Source organism: Rhinatrema bivittatum, chromosome 4, assembly GCF_901001135.1.
Source record: "Rhinatrema bivittatum chromosome 4, aRhiBiv1.1, whole genome shotgun sequence".
Lineage (NCBI taxonomy): Eukaryota > Metazoa > Chordata > Amphibia > Gymnophiona > Rhinatrematidae > Rhinatrema > Rhinatrema bivittatum.
Genome location: NC_042618.1, coordinates 397,523,528 through 397,548,348, shown reverse-complemented (window position 1 = coordinate 397,548,348; position 24,821 = coordinate 397,523,528). Strand labels below are relative to the sequence as shown.

The window sequence follows — 24,821 nt, the reverse complement described above, 5'->3', positions numbered from 1 at the left end:
AATAGCCGTTAATGGACTTCTCCTCCAAGAACTTATCCAAACCTTTTTTGAACCCAGCTACACTAATTGCACTAACCACATCCTCTGGCAACAAATTTCAGAGCTAAGCTAAGCAGCTGCAGTTCAGCAGACTAGATATGCTGTATGGTCTTTTCTGCCATCATGATTCTGTTTCTATATGACCAATTTAGGTTAATATAAAAGCGAACCTTGCCACAGTGGTAACATGGGAAAATAAGGAGGAACAGCAAGCCAATTGCACTACTAAGTAAAGGCAAAAATGCACTTTATGGCATTTATAAAGACTTATCTAGTTAGTTATCGAAAATACAACCTATTTTTTGCCTGCAGATCTGAAAGAAACAAGCATCAATCAGGAAGGATAGGTTTTGTACTGGGCAGGGGTTGGCTTCATCTTGTCTTTTGAAGAGAAATCAACAAATGCTTATTATCGCAAAGAAAATAACAGGTCACATGAAGAACAGATTACCTCTAAAGCATCCTCAAAAAAAGCACCTGAATTTGAAGCTGTTATACAGTTATTTTTCTATCCAATGTAACATGACTGCAAGAGGAAAATTATTACTAAAAAAATGTATAAAATGATAATATACACGGATTTAATTAAGCAACAATCCAAGCTCTAACATTCCAGGCAAATATTCAGCAAGTATAACTGCTGGCAAATATTAAAATTAAAAACAGCTTTATGGTTCAGTTAAAAGAATTATATCAAATAAATACACAAGAGTTTCACTAACTTTATTTATTGATTTTTATATAGCGACATTCGTCGGAACATCATGCCGGTTTACATTGTAACAAATTAACAAGAGAGAGAAATACAATAAACAGGGATGGGGAAGGGGGGAGCAGCAATGAAGGAGGAGAGAGGACAGCAGTAGGAAGGATAGGGAAAGAGAAATTTGATAGGAACATTTGAAGAATATAGATATAAACAAATATAAACATTCAAAAAATATAAATGAACAATAGACAATATATGTACAGGTGGGCTGGTAGGTACCAGACCATTGATGGCAGTGAAAGGGAGAGGTGGAGGGGGGGGGAGGGATAGGGTAGGATAAGCTTAGAGTGGAGGAGGGGAACTTATAACAGTATTTAGGAGTTTTTGCTTGGAGGGAAGAAACACTGTAGTTTGGAGTCTTTGCTAAGGGGAAGAATAGGGGAGAAAGAGGAGAGGCAGATAGGAGGGGGGAGAGAGAGTGGGCTAACTTATAATGCTCAGCAAATGTAGACTAGAAGTGTGTTAAATTAGGAAATTTTAATAGAAAAAAACAAAAACAAAGTCTAAAAAGCATCTGACTTTATTCTTGATTCTTTATTTTGAAATGTTCCTTAGCTTAGAATATATAAATACAGCTGCTATGAAACATATACAAAAGAATTTGCAGCTTGTTACATGCTTCTGCACACCTCAAGACTTAACCACCACCAAGTAAGACTGTGTATTTATTTACACACACTTTTTTTCTATTCTGCACATTCCCACACAGGATTACAATCATTCATAAAACAATAAAATAATAAAAAGCAAAGCACAGAAAAGCATGCAATCATGCACCAGCTTCATTAAAATAACATGCTCTAACTTTTTTCCCCCAAACACTTTAATATCTGTCTAAGTATATCATAGGGTAAAGCATTCCACAATAATGGCCCAATATAAGAAAAGGCTCTAGCACGAGTAGATTGTTATCTATAGCTATGCAATGAGGGTACAGTAAATAGATGAGTCCGCTGAATGCAATCTTTTATTTGGACAATACTTTAACAGTAAATTATATACAACACAGGAGTGCTCGCCCTAAAGTAATTTATGAAATAAAACCACTAATTTAAATTTAGAATGCCAGTATTAAATATCTAGAATAGAATTACTCAGTTCAAGGCTTATTGATCTTAAAAATTCTCAACATGGTTCATTTGCACTCTTTGCAGGTGGCTATACAAGGCTCATTTCTCAGATAATATGGCTTACTGAATGACTTGATAGCATTAATATATATGGCCCACTCTGGTTTCAGTATCAATGATTCACACACAACTCTACAGATTATCCATAACATAAGGGTTTTGTCACACTGGGCCAAATAATCTACTTTGCTTTGAAACTAGAAAAAAGGCAATTTAGTAGAGGGGGGGGGGGCCGGCCTGGCCAGCCTATTATGTACCAACTATACACTGCCCTATTAATGGCTCTGACTAGATATTTAAATAAGCCTGCAAAGCATTTATTTCAAACAGAAGTTCTTTGTATCTCATGTGAAATTACACTAATATTACTAGATAAGTTGTGGCACTTTCCATAACAACAATTTTTTCTTCTTAAAAATAGCCTACCTAGAACCAGAACAGTTCTTACCATTAGGAAACGACCCAACTGCTGTAGATGGAACACCTGCATAGATGCCACGGAAACCGCCGGTCTTAGAAAATCCTTGGGGGCTCTGAAGTCTGGTTTTGATTGTGTCGAGGGGAAATAATACCAGGTCGACACAAACACCTGCTGTTCCACCAGCCTTAAAGAAATATATAAAAGCAATTATCCACAAACTGAAAAACAGGGCATGAGCAGACACACTGCACACCAGTTCAATTTTTTATGATAAAATGTTTGTTATAATCAAATGAATGTCCTATTAAAATAAACACTTAATAACAGTTTCTGCTTAGGTTATTGTTCACGTACCCAGTACTATAAAATGATATCACTACCATCCATTCCACCATCTAATTCAGCAGAAAACATAGAAAGGTGATTTCAAAAAAGAGCTTCCTCCTGAGAAGAAAATGAGACACATTATCTTGAAAACTGGATTTAAAATATCAAGCATAAATGCTTTAATTGCATGATTGTTGCATTTCGTGGTCCATGGGCCCATCTCAGCCCCCAAACCCAGATGCAGGCCGCCAACGCCAAGGGAGTCCACCCGGGCATGAACAGCGGACCACCACGTTCTGTCTACCTCCTCTGCCGGGCTTCGTGCTGACTTGTGACAGACCCCTGAGCCTGGCCTGCCACCAATGCTGCTCCTGCTTCAGGCCCCTCCTAGGGGAGCACGTGCACTGGCATCCCCTCTTAAAGGGAAAACCCCAGAGGCGCCTGAAGATGTCATCACCCACTGGGGCCTATAAGACTGCTTCAGCAAGCCCTCCTCGCCTCAGCGATAGGTTGTCTCGCTTAAGAAGTGCTTTGCCACTGTGTTCCTGGATCCTGATTCCGCTGTGTGTCCTTCTTGTGTTCCTGTGTCCTGTTCCTGGTTCCTTGACAGTATGGTTTATTTTGAGTTGACTTCCTGGTGAGTCTCTCTCATCTGTCTTCAGCAGCCCTTTCCTGCTCCTGTGGGCCCTCATCCTCCTCTTTGTTCCTTGTGCCTTCGGACTGGATTTCCGGCTTTTACCTCGGATTGGATCTTGAGGCTGCTTGGCCTCCACCTGGTACTGACCACTGCCCATTTACCATTATTGCCTGAACTCTGCCTGGCCCAACCTTTGCTCGAGCCTAAACGCTCTGCCTGCCTTGACCACAGCCTGCCGCCTGCCCTGACTGCTACTTGACCTGACTCCGCTTTCTCTTACTGTGCTGGCCCGCAACATCTACCATGTGATGAATCTTTACCTCCATAGAGGCCCATGCCTAAGTCCAGCTGGCCCCAGTACCCAAGGGCTCAACCTAAGGGGAACGAGGGCTATTATCAGTGAAGCTGCAGTTGGGCTTCTGCTTCAGTTAGCTCTGCCTGTCGACAGTGGAGACTCACAGAGCTCCTCTCTCCCAGCAGGGCTTCTCCCTGCAGGTTGCATCAACTCCCTTCTCTGTCCAAGGGTCCACATCTGCAACAATGATAAATTCTTTATACATACTGCAGCCAAATATATTATACCTCTCATTTTTCTATTTCGGATACAGATCTGCAGGAAAGCTTTTCCCTTAAGGGGGTGGATAACAGAATATGTAAAATATATTACGTAGTTAAGCAGTCATGCCATTAATATAGAGAAATACTTCAGCCATTCAGTCCTCTGTGTATTACATGTCACACAGAACTTCTACAAAAAAAAGCCACTGCTGCTGATCTAAGGCCTTCATATCTTTTCTGTTCCTCTATGTCTCCTTGAGACAGCCTCTGTTACACTTCTCACTTGATGTCCAACATAAGGCAATTCTGGCCAGTGCACCAGGTAGTATTCTACACGTGTCTAAGCCATCTCCATCCTCTCCTCACCGTTTGGACAACATATTTTGCATTTGTTCCTTGATGCAGTTCTTGACTGGAGATTCTTCTTGACCAGATTTTCTAAGGACTTTCCTCAGGCACCTGTTTTGCAAAATCTGAAACTTGTGAATGCGAGTTTCCAGCATTCTGTGTAGTTTAACAGCATGCTGAGGATGCTGCTGTTGAAAGGTTAGTAGGAGTGTCCTGATTCAATTCAAAAATCATATAGTGAAATATTTTAATTTAATTTACCCAAGAAGTGACAACTATAAAGAATACTTCTTTCCAATGTTGATCAAAGTTAATTGTGATGCCCAGGGTTTTTAACCATGGAGTCTCCAATTGCCCAATTAGGTAAGCTCAAAAGTAATTTGAGAAAACACACTTTTTCACTGAAAGGGTGATGCCAATGCTGACTTCCAGCAGAGATTATAGGAGCCAAAACAGAGGCAAAATTCAAGTATGCATGCAATAGAGACAAATGGACTTTAGTGGAAGGGACACAGATTACCACTGACTAAGTAAGACCTGTAATGGCACAGCAGGATGGAGCCAACGGGTAGATTGGATGGTCCACATGGTCAACATACATGCTTCTGTCTTTCACATCTCTTATATTTAATAAAAACTCAGGCTTTTTTTCTCAAAATATATTTCTGGCTATAGTTTTAAAATCAGTAACAAACCAGACCGATGGCTCAGTAGCAGTACTGACACAGCCAAGCCAAGGATATGGGTTTGATTTCCTGTTACTTTCTGCTCCTGGAGATGGTAGCAGAGATTGAATTCAAAGAACTCACAGGAAGGGAGCTATAATCCGTCCATCCACACACAATGGCAACACCTAATAGCCAAACCAGTACACAAACCATGCTCCAGAGTGAAGAAGGTTAAATTGGGAAGGGGGCAGGGCATTGCAAATGAAGGCTCGTGGCCCCATAGTCCAGAAGAGGCTAATTCAATTGAACAATCGAAATCAAGAAACAAAAATCATAATAGTAAAACTAATAAAAAGAATATTTCTAACCAATAGTCATCCTATAATTAACAACTCACATACAAATTTATTTAAAAGTGTTCCAACCACTAAGAAAATATTTCAAAACAGCAGACACAACCACCACCCAATAATTAAAACTAATAAGGATTAAAAAATCCTCCACTTTCCATACCTGGAAACTTTTGATTTCCAGTTGCTCTCAGATTGTCACGGATTATTCAGAAGGGGGAGAGTTGTTGCACATAAACAACTTTCTTCCCACATACACATGCTCCCCCTCTGGGCACAAGCTTACAACAGCAGCCCCCTCCTTCAGCCAGCACAGCAGAGATGACTGCTCCTTGCTTTTGACAGTGTGGGGCCAATGCTGCTCTGCTTTCTGCTTCTTGCTTCCAACCAGGGCCAGTGCAAGGGTAGTAGGCACCCTAGGCGGCTTCTATCTTGTGCCCCCCCACCCCCCCCCCCCCTCGCTGGTCTCTGGCCCGCCTCCTCCTACCTTATTTGCACTGCAACTATATGCTTCTCAGGGCCATGAGAAGCACATGCTGCTCGCAGCCCGACGAATCTCTACTCCTTTTTGCTGCGAGCAGGATAGTCTCCGCTCGTGGCACCACCTGGCCCCCTAAGGGTCGGCACCATAGGCAATTGCCTAAGTTCACCTAATGGATGCGCCAGCCCTGCTTCCAACTGCATAGGCCAACATGACACTGATCTGCCTCCACCTTTCCTCCCACTTTGCTGGGCTGACCTGATGCTGCTCTGCTTCCTATCTTATGCCTGTACAGGCCAAAGCTCTTACTCCTTCCAGGTATATTAATAACCTATTTTCTCCTGCCCACATAGGTCTAGAAAAGAAGTCATGTCATTTGGGCCCGCATGGGCAGGGAGACTATCACCAGGCCACCTGCAAAATTGTGGTACTCTAGGAGACCACCTAGTGCTTCCACAGAAAATGAACTTGATAAAAGAGACCCAAAGCTTGTTAACTATCCTTTGAGTCTAAAATGTCAGTTATCAGGTAAGCATAGTTTAACTTTCCTTATCTTCCTGCTAGACCAGTCTTCACATAATGGAATTACCTAAGCCTGTCTTAATGTCCCCCACTCCAAAGGCCAAGTCCACCTTGGCCTGCACTTTGTGAAGGCGTGCAGAGAAGACCATGTAACGGCCCTGCAGATCTTGTCCGGACAGACTGAGGATGCTTCCGCCCATGCCCCTGATGCTGCTGTGTCCTTGTAGAATGGGCTTGCAGTGCTGAGGATATATGTACTGAAACCACTGCCTACTTTATCCATCTAGCCAAGATGGCTTTGGAGGGTACATCCCCTTTCCGAAGACTGCCAAACAATACAAACAATTGTCTGTTTTCCTCCTTCACCTGTACGCCCAATCTATAATGCTTGGAAAAGGAGTGCAGGGATGACCAAGTGGCAGCTCTGCAGCTCTCACCTGGATACTTCTGCCCAGGATATTGATTGCACCCTTGTAGAGCAAGCGCAGCGCACCCCCCGCCTTGTCTATCATTAGGGCAGCTGGGATTGGAGGCACTGTGGAGGGGACCTGCTCAAAAAACAGGTAAAGGGGTGGGGGGGGGGGGAGATGGCTATCACAGAGGACTAAATCTTGCTAGAGATGTCTATCTAGCCCTTGGGGAAGCAGCAAAGGATCCCAGTGCCACTCTAGCATGCAATCTAAGGTTGGAAACTTAAAGAGAAGTGGGGGGAAGAAAAATCAATATTTTGAAAGTAGTACTTTTATTTTCAAATATAAAACAAAAAAAATTCTGAACTGAATCTGTGTTAAGCTCTGATTTTCTGCTAAATCTGAGAAGGGAGTTTAGCAAGATGTTCACCATCTGCCTCTAAAGTTTTAATCAATAAGTTAATTACTCTTTTAATCTATTGGGCTGCTTTGCATGAATTGATTTTCCCCAGTCTTCCTCCATCAGTATTCCTAGCTGATCAAAATAAAATTGATCAAATTTAATCTAACCATCTAGTAAAACATGTATCAAAAGTTACTAATTGCTTCGTTGGGCTCCAAACTTCATGAATTTAAATGACATTTAACAGAACTAAAAAAGTCAGCTGGTAGAGGCATGCCATCTGCAAGACAGCATGACAAGTAGCTACTGTTACTCTATCAGTGATCAAAATAGGGATTATTGGTGGCCCTAGAAAACCAAATCCTGACAGACTGTAATAGTTTTAAAATACAAGTTAAATAAATATCAATATTTTAATCTTACAAATATACTCTGTACTATTTTCAACAGCTTTTTTTTTCCCCCCCCAAAGAGACATGACAAAGCATTTAAAGCTCATTATGATGCTTTAAAACAGGGCTTCCCAAACCTGTCCTGGAGACCCCACAGTCAGTCGAGTTTTCAGGATACCCACAATGAATATGCATGAGATATATTTGCATACAATGGAGAGACTCAGTATATGCAAATTTAACTCATGCATATTCATTGTGGATATCCTGAAAACCCGACTGGCTGTGGGGTCCCCAGGACAGGTTTGGGAAGCTCTGCTTTAAAAGCAGAGCACGGTATACATCTCAAACTATTAGCGAGAATCTCAGACATATTCAACAGAGAAAGTTAAATAAGTCAGACTGGCAGAGTCAACCTTTTACAGCTAACAAAACCAATGGGTGTAAACTAGGATTGCCACTTGGCCAGAATTCAGCTTGTCTGACCAGTTTTTATCTGACCAAGCCAGCTGCCAGCACAAGTTCAAACCCACATATATAAAAGCCAATTTTGAACTGCTTCTGTCACTATTCACTAGCTATGTTAAAGAATACATATCCAGTGGACAGCAAGATTACAGCAGCTTTTCCCTGCTGTTGTGCTCTCTGTTTTTTCTCCCTTCCCCTCCCCTACCAAATGCTACCTGTTACTGTGGGAAAAGGATAAGGGAGGGCTAGAGCTGGTACAGAGATAGGAAGAAGTGCAAAGTCATGCATATGGGAAGAGGAAATCCGAATGAACTGTATTCGATGGGGAGGGGAAAGGCTGATGTGCACGGAGCAAGAGAGAGACCATGGGGTGATGGTGTCTAATGATCTGAAATCAGCAAAACAATGTGACAAGGCGATAGCAAAAGCCAGAAGAATGCTGGGCTGCATTGAGAGAGGAATATCAAGTAAGAAAAGGGAAGTGATTATCCCCTTGTACAGGTCCTTGGTGAGGCCTCACCTGGAGTACTGTGTTCAGTTCTGGAGACCGTATCTCCGAAGAGACAGAGACAGAGACAAGATGGAAGCGGTCCAGAGAAGGGCGACCAGAAAGGTGGAGGGTCTTCATCGAATGACTTATGAGGAGAGATTGAAGAATCTAAATATGTACACCCTGGAAGAAAGGAGGAGCAGGGGTGATATGATTCAAACTTTCAGATACTTGAAAGGTTTTAACGATCCAAAGACAACGAGAAACCTTTTCTGTCAGAAATAAATCAGCAGAACCAGGGGTCACGAGTTGAAGCTCCAAGGAGGAAGACTCAGAACCAATGTCAGGAAGTATTTCTTCACGGAGAGGGTGGTGGATGCCTGGAATGCCCTTCCGGAGGAAGTGGTGAAGACCAGAACTGTGAAGGACTTCAAAGGGGCGTGGGATAAACACTGTGGATCCATCAAGTCTAGAGGATGTGAATGAAGAGTGGGGTGGCGCACGGGAGTGACGGCTACTGCCTGGAGATTATGCCCTTATTCAATGAACATGCGCACGGTTGGTGCGACTCCAGCATTGCTCTGGGCTTCAGTGGCAGGAGAAGTGTGGAAAAAAAAGATTTGCATTCACGAAAAGTGGGGCGTGGCTTGCTTGTCACAGCGGTTGCTGCCCCAAACTAAATAGGCCAGATACTTTACTTTCAATGCATATCCAGCATAGCTCTCTGCTTCAACGGCAGGGGAGGAAGTCTGAATCTTCACTTTCAACACACGTCCAGCATAGCTCTCTGCTTCAACGGCAGGGGAGAAGTCTGATACTTCAAGCAAATCCAACATAGCTCTCTGCTTCTACGGCAGGGGAGAAAGTCTGATACTTCACTTTCAACGTATATCCAACACAGCTCTCTGCTTCTACAGCAGGGGAGGAAGTCTGATACTTAACGCATATCCAGCATAGCTCTCTGCTTCAACGGCAGGGGGAACGTAGAAAGGTGGATCTATATACAGACAATAACCAACAAGGACTGAGTTACATAGTCTGGGGAAACAAAGGCATGGTGTAGCTTGCTTATTGCGGTGGTTACTACCCCTAACTATGGTAGATATTCACTTGGATGCAGTTCCAACACTGCTCTCTACATTAATGGTGCAGGTGGAGGGGAAATGGAACCAAAGGGTTACTAAGAGCCAAGGCTAACAGAAGTATGAGAGAAATAAAAAAAAGAAAAAGAAAAAGTGCATAGCTTGCTGGGCAGACTGGATGAGCCGTTTGGTCTTCTTCTGCCATCATTTCTATGTTTCTATAAGCTATAGCAACATAGCAGCTGCTCTTTTATGCTCCCCACTTATTTTTATATTCCACTTTTCACACTTCAAAGCAGATTATATTCAGGTACTGTAGGTATTTCCCCATCCCCAGAAGGTAAAGTGACTTGCCCAAGATCACAAGGAGTGACAGCGGGACTTGAACCCTGGTCTCTGGTTCATAGTCTGCTGCTCTAACCAGGCTACTCTAACCACTAGGCTACTCCTCCAATCTTGGAAGAGTAGCCTAGTGGTTAGAGTAGCCTACCCAGCAGCCACTCCTCCACACTTGGAGGAGTAGCTGGCAGAAAGAGGAGGAATAGAGAGCCACCAGGCAAACTGAGTGATTTATGGGGATGTATGGAAGAGGGTGAATGCCAAAATGGGGAAGAGGGTGATAAGAGGATTGAGTGAATGCTGGGAGAAGGCAAAGAATGGACTGAGTGAAAGCCGGGGCAGAACATGACAGGCAATACATGCTGGGATGAAAGGCTGGTATGAGGCAAGGGTGGGGCTAGAAAAGCATTATGTGGTGGGGTTCAATTCAATTTAAATGGGTATTTCTATTCTGCTTTTACATGGACCTTCCATGTTCAAAGCAAATTACAACAATAATGTAATATAGCCCATAGCGGAATATTTCTCAAAAGGTCTAATACAAGCCAACCCAAACCATAAAGTAAAAACAAACAAAATTATAGGGATCTGCAGTCGTCTACTTATTCGTTTCATTTGTTTTGGTGATATACACATATCTTGTAAACAGAGAATAGGCATCCAAAATTGATGGTATGCTCGTATCTGGGTGGCCGCTTACAAATGCGCATACCATCAGTTTTGCATGCCTACTCTCCATTAACGAGATACGTGTGTACCGCCAAAACAAATGAAACAAGTCAACCAACAAATGCACATCCCTAAAAAATTACAGTCATTGTAAACACAAAGTAAACAATAAAGCAGGTGGATTTTCATGACTGACTGGCAAAGTTATTTATTTTAAAATTTACTAAGTCACTTCCTATAACACTTCACAGCAATATACTGTCATGGTTATTATATACCCTGGGAGAGGTTGAGGCAGGAAACCTGGGTAGAATCCTCAAAACCCAAGAAACCCCAGGTTAGGGGAAGAGATCTTTTTCTGAGAGACACTGGGAGAGGGGGAGGGGGAGGATTGATGAACAGAGAGGGAAGTACTGCAGAGCCTGCACCTCAGCAAGAGGGTGGGGATACCCAGGTGGACTAGGAAGAGCTGGGGAATTGGCTGGACAGGAATAGGAAGGAGTACTAAAGGCAGAGGGACAGATGGAGGTGGACATGCTGGAGAGTCCAGAACCAAGGCCTATACTGATGGAGGTGGGAGAGGACTGGTGGAAGCCCCCTCAAGGAGATCTGGATTGCCAAACAGGTTAGAATCTGAAGAGGAAACCGCCGGTGGGTAGATTTAGCTGTAGCTGGGCAAGGTGCAGTATTCAAGTGTCCCTCTACAAGCTATGGTGGGTGGTGGCAGTAAGGACTTGGTTTCCCTCGGACTAAGCCCATAGGCACTTGATTTGTTGTTTAAATCAGTGGCAGGAGCCATGACTTCTTTTTCATTCATCACACAATTAAGCTCTGGAATTCACTGTCGGAGGATATGGTTAGGGCAGTTCGTGTAGCTGGGTTTAAAAAAAAAGGTTTGGCTAAGTTCCTGGAGGAGAAATCCATAAACTATTAAGCCGCTGCTATTATTGGTAGTAGTTGCATGGGATCTATTTAATGTTTGAGTACTTTCCAGGTACTCGTAACCCTAATTGACCACTGTTGAAAGCAGGATGCTGGACTTAATGGACCCTCATTCTGACCCAGTATAGCAATTTATGTTATGATGCCACAGTAGCAAACTCTGTCACATCAAATAATAGTTGAATGAAGCTGGCAGAAGGCAGTATCTTCAGTCTTGTTCAAAGGCAGCAATAACATAGCAACATATTAAATGACATAAGAACATAAGAAACAGCAGATAAAAGACCCAAATGGCTCACCCAATCTGTCCAGTTGTAACTAGCATTCTGGGCAGGTTACCATCTTACTTTCTGTTTATGGTTCTAACAGCCCACAGATTACTTTAGTGTTTCATTTCCATCTTTTCTGCCACTAGGAATTGTTTATCCCATCACTGTTTTTGTCTTCACATATCCTCCAGGAGGGCATTTTAGACATCTACTATCTTTTTGATGAAAAATATTTCCTGTCAAATGAGTTTACCCCACTTGAAGTGCTAAATAATGACTTAGTTCTACAACTTCCTTTCAATTTGAAAAGGTTGATTTCTTATGCATTAATACCTTTCAAGTATTTAAAATGTCTGCATCATATCCTATGTTTCTTCTCTTCTCTAGGCTACACACATATAGGTTCTCAAGTTTCATCTCATTTGTCTTTTGGGGCAAACCACACACCACTTAGTTGTATTTCTCTAGACTGCTTCTATCCTATCTCTATCTTTGAGATAAGGCCTCCAGAACTGAACAGTTTTCTAGGTGAGGCCTCACCAGTGACCAGAACAGAGGCATTATCACCACCATTTTCCTGCTAGTTATGCTTCTCTATGCAGCCTAGCTTCCTTCTAGTCCCTAGTCACCACCTTGTCACACTGCTTCACTACCTTCAGATCAGATACTATCACCCCTGAGGTGTACTAGGATGAGTTCCTGTTGTGGAGTATATGGGAAGATTTGGTTAAACAGCCAAGCTCTAAGATATGTCTAGCTGAGCATATTGCTATGAGGAAGGAAGTTTTCAGAGGCAAGTCCTTAATGGCTTCCTGTTTTATTGGCTCAAAGGACCACCTGACCAAGGCCCTTAGCACCAAGTTGAGATCCCACTAGGGAATAACTGGGGCAGAACAGTGGTCTAATGCATTTTACCCCTTTTAGGAAATGCCCTTTGTCTGGAAGCATACCTATTGGGGTACCTTTAACTCAACCCCTATAGCACACAATGGCTGCTACCTGAACCTTCAAGGAACTGGGTGTCAATCCCTTGTCCAGGCCCACTTGTAAGAATCTAGAATTTGTAGGATGTCTGCTTTCCAGGGATAAAGGTCCTGCTTGAAATGGTAATCCTCAAAAATTCTTCAAACTCTGATATAGGCTAGGCAAGTAGAAAACTTCTGTGCCTTTAACATAATTGAAATTTCTGAGGACAAATAACCTCTCTTTCGCAGGCATACCTTTTTCAAGGGTCTTAAGAGAAAATGGAGAGGGGTCTTCTATCAGCACCGGACCTTGCCAGAGCTAATTGAGCTTTAATTCAGGAGTCTCACCAGATCTGCATACCAGGGTCTCCTCAGCCAATCTGGGGCCACTGGGATGACAGAGAATGGATGGTTTGGCCTAAAGGAGCTATGGTAAGAAGATATACAACAGGCTGAGCTTTGGTCACAACAGTGCATCTAAGCCTCTGGAACCTGGCTCTGTTCTGTTACTGAAAAATGTCTGCTTTGGCATTTGCATGTGTTGCCATTAGATCCATGAGTGGGGGACCCCACTGACTATCATCAAATGCTTCTGGACCCAGTGCCCATTCTCCTGGGCCCAGCCTATTCCTGGTGAGATAATCAGCTTGCAGGGGTTCCAAGTTTGTTCCAAATTTTTGGTATCAGCTGAAAACAGTCTCATGCAGGGCAATCTTGCAGTGGTAAGGGGAAGAGATTAAAGAAGAGCCATTTTAGTGGACTGAAGGTCCCTTGAGGGCATATAAGGGAAGAGGAGAGAGGTATTCAGGGGTCTGTTTATTCAAGCATTTGTACCCAAAGCAGTGTGTTAAATTTTATCTTACTTTCTTACCGGGAGCCAGCGAAGATGATGCAGCATAGGCTTCTGCACTTACCAAAATTCAGGACACACACCTTTTTTGCACTTGTGATGTGAAGTCCAGCTATAAGAGGGATGTAGTGTTAGGAGCTACCAGTAACCTCCTGTCACAGCAAGAAAGGGACAACTACCCTATATACATCTGAGGTAATAAACACCAAAACAAACAAGGATGCAGCACAGAGTGAGAGGAGCCCCTAATTCATTGTCTGTGCTCCAATGAAAAGAGAACAATTTTTTTTCTCTTCCTTTTCCCCAATTTCTTTTTTTTTTTTTTTTTTTTTTTTTTTTAAAGGAAGCGTTAGAGTTAAACTTTTTTCCCCTGTTCAAGGGGATAGGGACTGAACTAAAAGTGAGAGAAGCTAGCATTACAAATGTCATGCTAAGTCAGACCAAGGTCCATCAAGCCCAGCATTCTGTCTATAACAATAGCAAGTCTAGATCACATGTAGCAGTCAGATCTATTTCTTGTATCACACTCCCGGCTTCCTCGAGTCTACCTGGTTAATAACTTATCCTTTAGGAACTTATCCAGTCCTCTTTTGAACCCCACTATGTTAGCTGCTTTGACCACATCCTCCAGCAACAGATTCTATAGTTTGATTGTGCTAAGAGTGAAAAAAAAAAATACTTCCTTCGATTTGTTTTAAATCTGCTGGTTGCTAATTTCATGAAGCATCCCCTAGTCTTAATTTAGTTTCAAAAGGTAAAAGCAAGTTTGCTTACCGTAAATGGTGTTTCCGTAGATAGCAGGATGAATTAGCCATGCTGTCATGGGGGGATCTGTCAATCAGGTCCGGGAGGCGGAGCTTTACCAAGCAGAGATTTAGAGATTTTAGCTCTCTGCGGCTGCGCGTGTGTTCCCGCGGAAAGTAACAGATTCTCCTCAGTCTGTGATTAAGCTGTATTGTAGTCGAAAAGACGGTGACTGCCAGGAAGGAAGGTGGGTCAGCATGGCTAATTCATCCTGCTATCTACAGAAACACCGTTTATGGTAAGCAAACTTGCTTTTTCCCGTCGATAGCAGGGCTGAATTAGCCATGCTGTCATGGGAGTCCCAAGCTCCCAATCACGTTGTCTATGCTATGTATGTTTGTACGTGATCATGACAGTGTGGCAGTCACTGTGTACCAGAGGATAGAGAGTGGAAGATTGCGTGCCCTATCTTCGCATCAGCGGCTGCTTGTTGATCAAGGCAGTAGTGCGATGTGAAGGCATGGAGCGAAGACCATGTAGCTGCCTTACAAATGTCTATGGGTTGTACATGTTTAAGGTGTGCTGAGGAGGCCGCCACTGCTCTAACTTGATGAGCTTTGGGAACAGAATGCAGCTGTAGCTTCTGTTTGTCGTAGCAAAATTTGATGCACGGTGCTATCCAGCTGGAGATGGTGCGTTTAGCCATCAGTAGTCCAGGCACCTTCGGGTCGAAAGAGACAAAAAGAGTTGAGAAACTCGGGAGTCCGAGTTTGCAAAAAAGAGTTTTAGCATACTATAAAGAAAGAACAATCTAGTGTATGCAGTAATTTTTCCCTGTCATTTGTATGAGGTTTAGGGAAAATGATGGGTAATTCTATGGTCTGATTGAGATAGAATTGAGAAACCACTTTTGGTAGGAAGGACGGGTGAGTTCGGAGAACCACCTTTTGGTGATGAAACTGTAAATACGGAGAATAATGGACCAAGGCCTGCAATCAGTAACACCACCTCCATGTGAGGTATTTAATATGTGCTGAGTCCATGGGCTCAAACGGGGGAAGCATAAGCTGTTCAAGAACTATGTTGAGGTTCCATGGAACTGGAGGTTTGGAGATCAGAGGACGAAGGTGATTTAACCCCTTGATGAAACGAGATAGTAAGGGGTGATTGGAAACAGGAATATTGTTAAGTGGTCTGTGATATGCCGCTATGGCACTGAGATGAACCCTAATGGATGATGTTGCAAGACCAGCTGTGTACAGTGTATGTAGATAATCCATGAGTAACTCAGGTGAACAGTCTAATGGTGGTACACCGTTAGAAGTGCACCAGGTCGAGTATCGTTTCCATTTATAGCTATAATTTTTTCTCATTGAGAGTTTCCTGGATTCTAACAAAATGGACTGTGCCGAAGTGGAAACTCCCTATTCTGTTAAAAGGAGCCTCTCAATCTCCATGCTGTCAAATGGAGAGATGAGTGTAGCGGGTGTGGAAGCATTCCTTGATTTTGGAAGAGAAGATCTGGGCGATTTGGTAACTGAATTGGGTCTGAGATGGACAGTCGGAGAAGGAAACTGTACCACGGTTGCCTTGGCCAGGCTGGAGCTACGAGTATCAGTTGAGCCTTGTCTGCTATGCACTTTTGAATTGTCCTTGTTATGAGTGGTATGGGAGAAAAAAGGCATACAGGAGGCCTGTCGTCCACGGAATGAGGAAGGCATCCTGGGCGATCCTGAACTGACTTGGTCTTATCGAGCAGAATTTGGGAACTTGAGTGTTGATCTCTGTTGCAAAGAGATCTATTGCAGGCATCTCCCACTGAATGAAGATGCCTTGGGCTACCTCCGAATTGAGTGTCCATTCGTGAGGATGAAAGATGCGACTTAGCCTGTCCGCTCTTGTATTTGCTACTCCTGGTAGTTAAGTTGCTTGCAGATGTATGCAATGTTGGTGAGCATGTTTGAAGATTGTCAGGGTATCCTTGCAAAGGGACCATGAACTGGACCCTCCTTGCTTGTTGATATAAAACATTGCCACTTGATTGTCTGTGTAGATCATGACTCTGCGGCCCTTTAAGTGATCTTGAAACACTTGTAACGCATTTCGAATTGCTCTGAGCTCCAATAAATTTATATAGAAGGGCTGCTCGGAGATTGTCCATAACCCTTGGGTTTCGTAAATCTCGAGATGTGCTCCCCATCCCTTGGGAGACGCATCTGTGGTTAAAACTGCGTTGTGAGGAGGACCACCGAATAATGCTCCTTTGGACAGGGTGGAGTCTAGGAGCCACCATGTTATGTCCTATTTCATCTCGGAGGTTAACGATAACTTCTGTGTCAATGGTTGTGAGTGTTGTTTCCATTTACGTTTTAGTCCCCATTGCAGGCATCTCACGTGTAGCCTGGTATTGGGAACCGTGAAAATAGCCGCCATGTGGCCGAGGACTACCAAAATTTGTCTCGCTGACAGCCTTTGAGTGTTGTTTAACGAGTGGAGAACTTGATGTAGTTGTGTTATTCTGTTGGGAGATATGCCCGGTTGTGAACGGTGTCCAGGCCTGCTCCTATAAACTGTAGTCTTTGTGTTGGTTGGAGATGTGATTTTTGAAAGTTGATCACTAGCCCCAATTCCTGTAAGCACTGAATCACTCGTCGAAAGTGATTGAGTAAGATGTCCGGGGTCAAGGCTATTATTAGCCAATCGTCCAGATATGGAAAGATGGTCATACCCTGTTGTCTGAGATGAGCCACCACCACAACCATGCATTAGGTGAAAACCCTGGGTACAGCCGATAGTCCAAAGGGAAGAACCTTGTACTGGTAGTGTTAATGGCCGTAGCGAAAGCATAGGTAACGCCAAGAGGATGGATGGATTAGAATATGTGTATAAGCATCCTTCAGATCAATGGAACACATCCAGTAGGGTGGAATCAGAGGTAGGATCGATTTCAACGATACCATCTTGAATTTCTCTTTGGTCTGGAATTTGTTCAATTCCCGTAGATCTAATATGGGGCGAAGGCCACCCGACTTTTTGGGTATGAGGAAGTATGGGAAAGAGGCTATTTTAGCCAAAAAAAATCCTTCAAAAATTGGAAGAAGGATCCATCTGAAGAAAATAGGATAAAACATAAGCATTGTCAAGCTAAGTGTAAAACATTGATTAGACAGGCGAAGAGAGAATTTGAAATGAAATTGGCCACAGAGGCAAAACCTCATAATAAAAACTTTTAAAAATATATCCAATGCAAGAAACCTGTGAGAGAGTCGGTTGAACCATTAGATGACAGAGGGGTTAAAGGGGCTCTTAGGGAAGATAAGGCCATTGCAGAAAGCCTAAATGAATTCTTTGCCTCCGTGTTTACTAATGAGGATGTTGGGGAGATACCAGTTCCGGAGATGGTTTTCAGGGGTGATGAGTCAGACGAACTGAACAAAATCACTGTGAACCTGGAAGATGTAGTAGGCCAGATTGACAAACTAAAGAGTTGCAAATCACCTGGACCGGATGATATGCATCCTAGGGTTCTGAAGGAACTAAAAAATGAAATTTCTGATCTATTAGTTAAAATTTGTAACCTATCATTAAAATCATCCATTGTACCTGAAGACTGGAGGGTGGCCAATGTAACCACAATATTTAAAAAAGGCTCCAGGGTCGATTCGGGTAACTATAGACCAGTGAGCCTGACTTCAGTGCCGGGAAAAATAGTGGAAACTATTCTCAAGATCAAAATCGTAGAGCATATAGAAAGACATGATTTAATGGAGCATAGTCAACATGGATTTACCCAAGAGAAGTCTTGCCTAACAAATCTGCTTCATTTTTTTTAAGGGGTTAATATACATGTGGATAAAGGTGAACCGGTAGATGTAGTGTATTTGGATTTTCAGAAGGCGTTTGACAAAGTCCCTCATGAGAGATTTCTACGAAAACTAAAAAGTCATGGGATAGGAGACGATGTCCTTTTGTGGATTACAAGCTGGTTAAACGACAGGAAACAGAGTAGGATTAAATGGTCAATTTTCTCAGTGGAAAAGGGTAAACAGTGGAGAGTCTCAGGGATCTGTACTTGGACTGGTGCTTTTCAATATATATATAAATGATCTGGAAAGGAATACGACGAGTGAGGTTATCAAATTTGCGGATGATACAAAATTATTCAGAGTAGTTAAATCACAAGCAGACTGTGATACATTACAGGAGGACCTTGCAAGACTTGAAGCTTGGGCATCCAAATGGCAGATGAAATTTAATGTGGACAAGTGCAAGGTGTTGAATATAGGGAAAAATAATCATTGCTGTAGTTACATGATGTTAGGTTCCATATTAGGAGCTACCACCCAGGAAAAAGATCTAGGCATCATAGTGGATACTACTTTAAAATCGTCGGCTCAGTGTGCTGCAGCAGTCAAAAAAGCAAATAGAATGTTACGAATTATTAGGAAGGGAATGGTTAATAGAACGGAAAATGTCATACTGCCTCTATAATCGCTCCATGGCGACCACACCTTGAATACCGTGTACAATTTCTGGTCGCCGCATCTCAAAAAAAGATATAGTTGCGATTGAGAAGGTACAGAGAAGGGCAACCAAAATGATAAAGGGGATGGAACAGCTTCCCTATGAGAAAAGGCTGAAGAGGTTAGGGCTGTTCAGCTTGGAGAAGAGACGGCTGAGGGGGGATATGACAGAGGTCTTTAAGATCATGAGAGGTCTTGAACGAGTAGATGTGACTCGGTTATTTTCACTTTCGCATAATAGAAGGACTAGGGGGCATTCCATGAAGTTAGCAAGTAGCACATTTAAAACTAATCAAAGAAAATTCTTTTTCACTCAACGCACAATAAAGCTCTGTAATTTCTTGCCAGAGGATGTGGTTAGTGCAGTTAGTGTAGCTGGGTTCAAAAAAGGTTTGGATAAGTTCTTGGAGAAGTCCATTAATGGCTATTAATTTTACTTAGGGAATAGCCACTGCTATTAGTTGCATCAGTAGCAAGGAATCTTCTTAGTGTTTGGGTAATTGCCAGGTTTTTGTGGCCTGGTTTTGGCCTCTGTTGGAAACAGGATGCTGGGCTTGATGGACCCTTGGTCTGACCCAGCATGGCAATTTCTTATGTTCTTATAATACATAAAACCCTACACACCAAAAACATGACCTGGCTCAATAATGCCTTACACTTCCGCAAACACTCCAGACCTCCCAGAACACAACATGCTGCCACATTACACACACCTTCTCACAAAGCCACCCTATGCAACACAACTAGAAAATGTGCCATGTCTATAGCTGGGCTGTCAAACTGGAACAATATGCCCCCTGACCTCCATCAGGAATCATGCCCAAAAAAGTTTAAACAAAAACTTAAAACATGGCTCTTCTTACAAGCTTTTACCTAATACTCGTTCAACCTTATAACAGTAGACATTTCCCCTCTAACTCCTCGCAGCCTTCCATTCTTTACCAAAGCCTTAATAATCTTCCTCCTAACTGCTATAGTTGCAATCCTTTGTTCATATTTGTAACATATATTACCATCCTGCACTGTAATATAACGTATTTCTCTATATTTCTATTACATTTGTTCCTTCCTCTCAAACAGCCTGCACCCCCTTCTGCCTTGATTTTCCCATTACCGTCTGATACTTCTGTTCATTTTTTTTTTTTTTTTTGCAACTTGTATTTTTATCACTTTACTTAAATGTGTTTTGCTCTGCTACTTAATCACTAGCGTGTACTTTCTAAATTCTTCAACTGTTCCTTAGTTGTAATTAGCCCTGGTTTTTTTTTTCTTTGATATTATTCTATCTAGTTCAATTGTAAAGCACTGTTGCTAGTCATTATGTTAATTGTAAACCGATGTGATGTTACTAAACAAATGTCGGTATATAAAACCTGCAAATAAATAAATAAATAAATAAATAAATAAATAAATAGTATCCAGTGGTCCGCTGTGACGCAGGTCCATTGCAAATAGAATTGCCAAAGACGCCACTTACATATCATTGAGGTAGGCACCTGAAGGAGTCACTCTTAGCTTTTCTTACCCCTCAAAAGGAATGGGATTTTGTCTTATTGGCTTGCGAGACATATTTGCCTGCTTTGAATTTTAGATCATCTCTGAAGCACTGGTGCCTTGGGCATAGAGTGCCGGATCAAGGCTTACCTCCTAGGAGCTTTTGAAGCTTGCATTCTCCAACTCCTCAAGCAGGCCCCCTTTAAAAGGGTAGTTTGCATAGGTGAGCTTTGGATATGGCATCAGCTCTCCAGTTTTGGAGCAAAAGCAGACTTTTCGTGGTCATGCCAGATGCTACCGCTTGAGACGCCATGCTAATGAGGTCATACAGCATGTGAGCCAAAATCCCCCCTTGGGGGAATCATATTCTGTTAGCACCATTTGTTTCACAGCTGAGTGCAAAGAGGGGCTTCTGGGCTCCTTGTAGGATCGATCGCTTTCCATAGTGTCATCTCTCTTAGAGCCAGAGATTTTCAGAGTGGCCATCATATTGGTGATTAATGTTGACAGTCTGTCCCTGCGAAACAGCACACCCCTGAGAACTCGTTTTCCTCAGATGGATTCTCCTGAAGAGGAGTATTTAAGAGGATAGAGAAATCAGAGTATTCCCCTCATAAGGAGCCTTCCATGGATTCCTGTGTAAAGATCCGGGCGGTAGAGCCCAAGGACTTCAAAGAAACCCTAGATTGCTTTTGGGGTAGACCCCCTTGGTTAGTAGTATGAGAGGAGCCAAGTAAGGAAGGAAGTGATCCCATTCCAGGCTTTTGCATAGCACAAAGCACTTTGTAACATGAGGACCACAAACTCTGCAGAAAAGGACTCTAATGGCACCTGAAGTTGATCCTAAGGGATTGTATCTAACCAGACCAAGACTTAGAACCCTGCTTCCCTATAGAGAAGAAAACTGAAGGAGGACCCAAAAGCATGAGACTGCATGGGATTTGGAGGCTGCCCTCGAAGGTGCCACTTCTACATCTTCCTGCTCCTCCCCAGTCAGGGGAAATAATGGGCCCCCACCTCCTGATCACATATGGGCAAAGGGAGCTACTACTGCAGAGGGTCACCTAATGCTGTAGGCCATGCACTTGCAGCCTCTATGCATATGGGGGGGTGGGGGGGGAAAGAGGTTTATAATGCCACTCCTTGCAGGGAGGGTGACATCTGCGAGAAAAGGCTGCCACGGCTTCCTTGTGCTGCCACACAAATAAAAAACAATATCTGTTGCAACCTGCCCTTTCCGCTGTAAGACACACAGCCTCCCCCCAGCAACAGGCAGTCCACAGAGACTCAGTTAGCTCGGGCTTTACCTGAATCCCCTAACCATCAATAAGTAAAAAACAAATTTGGTTAATCATAGGGCTGCTGCAGCTTTTTCATTCTGGAGAGGGTGAATAGAGAGAGTACACGAGAGAGTAGGCATGAGCGTGAGCAGTCAGTCTCTGTAAGTCACTGAGTTTGTGTATGAATAAATATATGTGTGACTGATCATGTACATCTGAGTGTCAGGGTATATGTGTGACTGAGCATTTGTATGTGCATCAGTGAGCATGTAAGTGTGTGTGTGTGTGTGTGTGTGTATTTATGAGAAAAAAAAATATCTGTCCATACACCCCACTCCAGACATTCTCAAGGTATTTGTAATCAAAAGTTCCCAGGTATGGAGAGCACGGGATTTTTTTTTTTTTTATCCTTATTGGTTTTAATTGAGTGTTTGAGTCTCCTGTTTTGAAATATTGTATTGGGGTTTGGAAAGTTCTTAAAAATGTTTTGTTTTTAATTATTGGATATTCTATTCATCAAATTTTGAAATATGTATTCTATTTATTAGTATGGTTTACTTTATATTTCTTGATTTTACTGTTGGATATTTTATGAGAAATGATGTCAATTCTATTCTTACACTATTGCACTGCATCCAAAGGCTGGCTTGTAAGTTTGCAGTTCAATTTTTGTCTGTATGTTCCTATTTATTCTGATTGAGGGTCTATCTACATTCTTCATTTGTGATCATTGTGCAGTATTCTGCTAAAATGTAGTATCTGTGTAGGCTTCTATAGATCCCTATGTTTTGTTTTCCTAATACAAAGTGTATTGGTGATTTAAGGGCCTGATGAAATATTTGCAGTGTTGTCTTTTCATAGGGCTGTTACTATTTGAATGCTGGCAGTTAATGCTGTTTTGGTATGGGAGGTTTACTATATTGTAATTGCAATTAAGTTTACTTAAGGCTTTCTGAGGGATAAGTCTATATCCAACATACATAATAAGCCTAATACAAATGTGTTTTTTTGCTTGTTTGTTTGTTTTTTTTTGGGGGGGTGGGGGTTGTTTTTAACAGGTTTTATGGTAAGCATGACAGCAGTGCATGTAAATATAAAATACATGTTAAATCAAGTTTGCTTACCGTAAACAGTGTTTCCGTAGATAGCAGGATGAATTAGCCAAGCTGTCACAGAACTGCCAATCAGGGCCTGGGGGGGCGGAGCTTTAACAAGCAGAGATTAAAGCTTTAATTCTCTGCGGCTGCGCATATGTTCCCGCGCCGGAAAGTAACATTCTCCTCGGTCTGAAATTAAGCTTGTAGATATAGAAATATAAAGTTGACTACCAGGGAGGAGGGTGGGGACGCATGGCTAATTCATCCTGCTATCTACAGAAACACCATTTACGGTAAGCAAACTTGCTTTTTCCCGTTGATAGCAGGGCTGAATTAGCCATGCTGTCATGGGAGTCCAAAGCTCCAGATCATGCTTTTTTAAGAGATATATAAGTTTGCATCATCAAGTAAGGTGGTAGTCGAGCAAGTTAAGGTAATAAAGTTTGTAGTACTGCTCGTCCTAACTTCACATCTGCGTCCAGGCAGTAATGGGACATGAAGGTATGAAGAGAGGAACATATTGCAGCTTTGCAAATGTCCACTGGTTGTACATTTCTAAGATGAGCTATTGAAGTTGCTGTTGCTCTGACTTGATGAGCTTGAGGAATAGAAGTGAGTGACAACTTTTGTTTGTCATAGCAGAATTGGATACACTGTTCTATCCAGCTGGAGATGGTGCATTTAGCTACTGGCTTGCCAGGGGTGCTTGGGTTAAAAGATAAAGAGTTGCGATGCACGAGAGTTGATTTGTGTTCTTTTCTTGTAGTATGCCAACGCCCGCTTGCAGTCCAGTGTGTGCAGTAAGCACTCTGTCAGTAGAATGAGGCTTTGGAAAGAAAGTCGGTAGTTCTATGGATTGGTTGAGGTGGAATTGTGAGACTACTTTTGGCAGAAAGGTTGGATTAGTTCCGAGTACTACTGTCGTGGTAAAATTGTAGGTATGGATCGCAGTGAACTGCAAGCCTTAGCTCACTAACTTGTCACTGCTACCAGAAACACCACCTTCCATGTTAGGTATTTCATATGTGCCGAATCCAAAGGTTCGAACGACGAAAGCATAAGTTGTTCTAGTACCACATTTAGGTTCCATGGCACTGGTGGTTTAGCCACTGGCGGTCGAAGATGAGTTAGACCTTTGATAAAACGTGATAGCAAAGGATGGACGGCAATCGGGTTATTATGGACTTGCCTATGGTAGGCCGATATGGCGCTAAAGTGTACTCTTATGGACGATGTTGCCAGGCCAGATAAATAAAGAGCATGAAGATATAGTGACTTCATATTAGGAGCTACCACCCAGGAAAAAGATCTAGGCATCATAGTGGATAATACTTTAAAATCGTCAGCTCAGTGTGCTGCAGCAGTCAAAAAAGCAAATAGAATGTTAGGAATTATTAGGAAGGGAATGGTTAATAGAACGGAAAATGTCATAATGCCTCTATATCGCTCCATGGTGAGACCACACCTTGAATACTGTGTTCAATTCTGGTCGCCGCATCTCAAAAAAGATATAGTTGCAATGGAGAAGGTACAGAGAAGTGCAACCAAAATGATAAAGGCGATGGAACAGCTTCCCTATGAGGAAAGGCTGAAGAGGTTAGGGCTGTTCAGCTTGGAGAAGAGACGGCTGAGGGGGGATATGATAGAGGTCTTTAAGATCATGAGAGGTCTTGAACGAGTAGATGTGACTCAGTTATTTTCACTTTCGAATAATAGAAGGACTAGGGGCCATTCCATGAAGTTAGCAAGTAGCATATTTAAGACTAATCGGAGAAAATTCTTTTTCACTCAACGCACAATAAAGCTCTGGAATTTGTTGCCAGAGGATGTGGTTAGTGCAGTTAGTGTAGCTGGGTTCAAAAAAGTTTTGGATAAGTTTTTGGAGGAGAAGTCCATTAATGGCTATTAATCAATTTTACTTAGGGAATAGCCACTGCTATTAATTGCATCAGTAGCATGGGATCTTCTTAGTGTTTGGGTAATTGCCAGGTTCTTGAGGCCTGGTTTTGCCCTCTGTTGGAAACAGGATGCTGGGCTTGATGGACCCTTGGTCTGACCCAGCATGGCAATTTCTTATGTTCTTAACTCTGGTGAGCAGTCTACCGGTGGAATACCCTTAGCTGTACACCATGATGAGTAATATTTCCATTTGAA

At 42.5% G+C, this 24,821-nt stretch overlaps 1 protein-coding gene across 6 annotated transcripts in view; it reads right to left on the bottom strand.

Annotated features, from left to right (window-relative positions):
- The window catches only part of SLC25A26 (solute carrier family 25 member 26), a 373,630-nt gene that overhangs the window by 337,772 nt on the left and 11,037 nt on the right, over positions 1-24,821 (bottom strand). For 4 of the 6 annotated variants that reach the window (XR_003856626.1, XM_029601048.1, XM_029601046.1 and 1 more), the window contains exon 2: positions 2,387-2,543. The exons of 1 other annotated variant lie outside the window; for it this stretch is intronic. Coding sequence is in view for 4 of the 5 variants with exons in the window: in XM_029601048.1 (XP_029456908.1) it covers positions 2,387-2,543 (157 nt within the window). In the remaining variant the exon portion in view is untranslated. Of the gene's footprint in view, positions 1-2,386; positions 2,544-13,550; positions 13,642-24,821 lie in introns of all 6 variants that reach the window. One more of the 6 variants, XM_029601047.1, reaches the window with a different exon arrangement.